The sequence below is a fragment of the Charadrius vociferus genome, unplaced genomic scaffold (genome assembly GCF_000708025.1).
Source record: "Charadrius vociferus isolate BGI_N301 unplaced genomic scaffold, ASM70802v2 scaffold366, whole genome shotgun sequence".
NCBI classification, from domain to species: Eukaryota; Metazoa; Chordata; class Aves; order Charadriiformes; family Charadriidae; genus Charadrius; species Charadrius vociferus.
Window position 1 is genome coordinate 343,666 of NW_009648900.1, and position 4,791 is coordinate 348,456.

The window sequence follows — 4,791 nt, forward strand, 5'->3', positions numbered from 1 at the left end:
AAAAAAAGAAAAAAGAAAAAAAAAGGTTCCGTGGATAGAGAAGGAGGGAGGGCGGTGGGATGTGGGTTGCGACCTCATATGAGGTTTACGTATGCGGAAAAGGAAAGGGGAGGTAAAGACCGGGCGTCTGTCCGTCCCGGGGCAACCAGCCGTCTGCAGGGAGAGAGGACGGCACCAACAGGCTTCACAGAGGCGTCCTGCGAAACGTTAACCTCGGGGATAGATGGATGGAAAGTCATGTCCCTTGCCACCAGCCCCAGGAGGGTCTGGCCCCTCTATTTCTGCAGGTGCATTTCTAGCCGGCTTCTACGTGCCTCTGTTCTCACGCTCTGTTCTTGCTTGTTTTGAAATCCAAAAAGGTTCTTCTACCCCGCCACCTCTCCCTGCTCACGAACACACACACACATAAACCCGCAAGCTCCGCCCTCCCACATGAACTACAACATCCTCTCCTAGGTGCAAACCTCTCCTACTGCTATTAGGGCAGCCCTTATCCCGTGCCACCGCCACGGCCTCTCTACTGCCTGCCAAAACCGAAGGGCTGCTCTATGCCCTCAGTGTTTCTATTTGTTCTGATTTACTGCTCAGGCACGGATGGTTAAAGGCTCTCTGGGAAGGTTCAGTTTCTTAAACTCCAGGGGGGGCGGGGTGGAGGACAAGAGCAACAACACTCCGGAGGCATTTATGGCATTATACTGCACCAATTTTGGCTATGGTTACGGCTGTAAACACATTTATTTCATTCTCGTAAACCACTTGTGATAAATACTGCATAAGGCAGAGAAAAAAGGCAGGCCGCTGAGACTGATTACTAATAAAAGGGCTGGCACCTTTTCAGTGCTTTTTCACAACAGCCAGCCAAGAAAAAAAAAATGTATATTTTACTATAAATAGATCCGGTTTACCCGTAAATTCCGCCGAATCACAGCACCTCTCACAGTCTCCAGCATCCTGAAATCCTTTTTCCTCTCCCTTTTTCGTGCCATTGTCTCTTTTGTTGCATTGTCTCTCTGGCGGGGCTTTGCTGTCTGTACTGTGCGTGGGGGCAACATCATGAGAAGGGCCGGAGCAGAGGGGGGGGGACACGACACCACACAACCCCTTCCGCGGCCCGGCGAGGGGGAGTTGCCGCCCCTTCCCTCTGCCCGCAGGCCGGCCCGGCCCCTCCGCGCCCCTCCGCGGCTCCGCTCCGCGTTTCCTGCCCCGGGACTGGGGCTGAGGGGACAATCCCGGCGCTTTAGGCTTTTCCGTGGGAGTGTGCCTCCGCTGTGGCCTCAGGGCTCACCGGGAGACTCGGAGGCGACTCCCGCTCGCTGAATCCCCCCATTTATTCAAGTGGAGTTTGCGAGAAGTTTAAATCACGTAGCCTATTTTACTTTTTTTTTTTTTTAAAAAAAAAAAAAAGCCTTGTCAGCATCCAGAAATCTGGGCACAAAAAAACCCAAAAAACCTCCAACCCGTACGTGCACGTTGCAGTCCAATTTAACCCAGTGGCAGAGGAGTTAAAATGCTGGTGAGACTGCTGGCTTTCCGCAGGGACAGGGCTGGAGCAGAGAGAAGGACAAGAAGCAGGGCCGAGGTTTCGCCGCGTCCGCAGCTCAGCCAAGCTGTTGTTTTAAAAGAGCAATAAAAATGAATTATGACTAAACGCCTTCTCACTTAATGGTTTTAGACGGGGATCCCCAGCCCCGGCAAATACGTAAGAGGATTTTTATTTGTGCATGTGTTCCTGCAATTGATCTCTTTGATGACATTCTCATTCATAGAAAGAGTTTGATTTATGACTTTCGGAAGAATTGCGTTCAGCCCTTCCAGCTATAACCCACGCATCCCAGCTCCACAACGTGTTGCAGGGCTGGGAGACAACACTCCTCGCATGGACGGGCAGGGGAGCCCCGGCCACAAACCCCCCGCTCAAGCCCCACTCTCCTGTGCGATGTAACCACACTTTCACACGCACCCACACACACACCGGGAGCCGCGATCGCGCCCACCCGGGATCCCCTGGCCCCGAAGCGGCAGAGCCCCGCTGGCATCTGTTGCTCGGTTTTAGCCCGAAGGACAGGGCTCACCCTCCGGTTCGGGGTCCGGCAAAGCCGCTAGCCGGGTGGCAGGCAATTTGGTGGAGAACTTCTGAAAGCCTATCTTTGCTGCCGCAAGCAGTGAGTGGGGAGACCCGAGGAAATCGTAACTTTTAAAGTCAGAGTTTCCCCTTTTCGTTATCAGTCCTTCGCCCCGCAAGAAGGTTTAAACAGAAAAAAAAAATAGCTTCGGCTGTGCCCCCGCACCGCCCTTCAAAAGGACCCAGTGGAGGGGCTGATTCCTCCCTAAATGCTCTTTTTTTTCCCCCGCGTTTGTGCCACCCTTTTGATTTTGCAGGCATTAACTTCTCCATTTCCTCTTCTCTTTTAGGGCTGAATTCTTGGACCGCTCAGCATGTGAGAAGTAACCAAGCGCACTCTCTGTGAGCTCTGATATTTTTTTAAGATACGTTTCCTGAAAAAAACTTGCTGGCTGCTAAGCACTGCTTTATAGAAAACCAGGATTATTTTTAAAAAAAAAAAAAAAAACACCACCAAAAAAAAACCCTTTCGTGTATGTAACAGGCTAGTTTCTGCAGGAGATGCTTATCCTACTGAGTCTCTCATGTTTTGCCTGTAAGAGAGAAAGTGCTCGTTCATGCTTTTGTTACAGCTCAGCATTTCCAAGCTTTGTATCCTCACAGAGATAAGATGCTACATTTATACATTAAAAGGAAGAGATCTCCATCAAAGCTGTGAATGGTTTTAGTTTGTTTGGTTTGTTGGTTTTTTCCCCCTTGTTAAAACCCGTGCAATAAAGAATTTGTACGTGTTTTCCTCTCTAATAAATGTCCTAAAATGCCAAAAGGGGAGAGCTCATAGTCAGAATGTTGGATTTTGATTATTAGTAAGTGAAGAGTAGAAGGAATGGGGAGAAATGCCCATCGTGTTATCAGTCTTGAAAGGAGAGAGAAAGAGAGAGAGAGAAAGAAAGAAAAAAGAGAAAGCTCCTTGTAGCAAACAAGAATTTATTCTACCAAAAATACTTATGACAACGCATCCTAATGCAATACAAAAATAAAAAGAAAGTGAAGATACAATTCCTATATGATCACTTTCTTACAGACCTCATATATTGCTTTCATAGAAGGACCTAGAATGTGACTAGGTTAAAATTGAACACAACTAAAACTTCGTAAGAAACGGCAAAATGGCACAGCAGAGGGAGGTAATAAACAGAAAATACCGACCAGGAAAAGGGAGGGGAAAAAATAAAATTAATTCACGGGAAAAATAAAAAAGAATGAGGAGGAGAAAGCAGGACCCTTGGAGAGGACGTTTTTAATTTCTCAGTAATTCAGATGCTGCAAGTCAATTGTGGTGAGTGTGTCTGTAAAAAAGTCAAAACTGTCAGCAGAAATATCTACGGGACTGTCCAGAGATCCTGGCAAACTGGGGGAAACTGCATCTGAAAGCTGTAGGCAGGAATCTGTGGAGAAAACGTTAAAGTCCTGTAAAGAAGGGACATCTAGGGCCTCAGGACTGTCATTGTTCAGGCCAGCTGCACAGTTCTGGGCCATTGTTGAGAGGCAGTTTTGAACAGTGGGTGACTGGTGTTGAAAATGTTTCAGATTTTTCTCATTGCTTGTTAAAGGCGAAACGGGGAAAATTTGGGACTCGCCATTGTGCGCATTCTGTGCCTGCTGCTGGGAGAGGGCATTCTGCTGGAAAGCGTAGCCTTCCCGCTCCAAGAGAGCGCCGGAGACGTTGCTGAGGGCTTGCTCGAAGAGGGATTTCTCCTCCTCCTCCTCCTCCTCCGCCGCTTTCTCGGGGTCCTCTAGGCTCTTAAATTTCCCCTCGCTGTTTTGGTTCTCTTTGCACTGGGTCTGTCTCTTGTGCTTCATCCTCCTGTTCTGGAACCAGACTTTGACTTGTCTCTCAGTCAAATCCAGCAAGGCTGCAATCTCAACCCTCCTTGGTCTACAGAGATACTTGTTGAAATGAAATTCTTTCTCTAGCTCCAAAAGCTGGGTGTTGGTGTAAGCCGTCCTCAGCCGCCTAGATCCACCGCTACCACTATCGGGGATTTCAAGGGGGTCTGTTAAAAAAGAAAGAAAAAAAAAAAAAAAGAAAAAGAAAAATACCCACCAGCCACAGGCACCCCAAAGCACCACCGCCAGAAGAGCGAAAGCAAAAACACACGCACGCACACACAAAACAGATAAATACACAGATTGAATTTCAGCATCCGAGCACATCGCATCCCGGGGGGGGAGGGTGGGGGGGGGGGGGAGTGCTCTCTCCGCACGTATGTGTCTATATCTATATGTCCATATAGCATAAAATAGCAACTGCAACAAAATGGCCGCCTTTGGATGCAGTAAACCCATTGTGTTGCACCGCTGAGCGCCCGGTGCTGCCTGCCCCTCGGCCACCTCCGCCAAATTACTGCCTCCAGCTCCCCAACCTCCCCACACCAGAGCAAACTTTATATTAGCCATACCGCAATTTATAATTAATGCATCAGCTGCTTAGCTGAGCGGGAGCAATCTATCACTCTTCATTACTGTCAAATATCCTAACTCTAGGACGGCGAGACAAGAGAGGTCAGCTCCAACTCAAATAAATCATCCCGCATTAAGCAAGTTCGGGGAAAGTTTGGGTTTCCAGAGAGCCCGGCCAGCTCCGTCCTCCCCGCCCGCCCGCCCCTCCGCCTCGTCCCCCCGCGAAGCCGGGGGGATGCGGGGGAGCCAAAAAAAGCGGCCCGGCG

At 49.2% G+C, this 4,791-nt stretch overlaps 2 protein-coding genes across 2 annotated transcripts in view; both read right to left on the reverse strand.

The window, feature by feature from the left end:
• Positions 1-986, reverse strand: part of HOXA1 (homeobox A1) — a 3,612-nt gene extending 2,626 nt beyond the window's left edge. The window contains exon 1 of the mRNA XM_009887189.1: positions 906-986. Coding sequence (XP_009885491.1) covers positions 906-986 — 81 coding nt within the window. The remainder of the gene's footprint in view (positions 1-905) is intronic.
• A 2,367-nt stretch (positions 987-3,353) lies between these two features.
• Positions 3,354-4,791, reverse strand: part of HOXA2 (homeobox A2) — an 11,297-nt gene continuing 9,859 nt past the window's right edge. Inside the window, exon 2 of the mRNA XM_009887190.1 lies at positions 3,354-4,119. Coding sequence (XP_009885492.1) covers positions 3,371-4,119 — 749 coding nt within the window. The 3' untranslated portion in view covers positions 3,354-3,370. The remainder of the gene's footprint in view (positions 4,120-4,791) is intronic.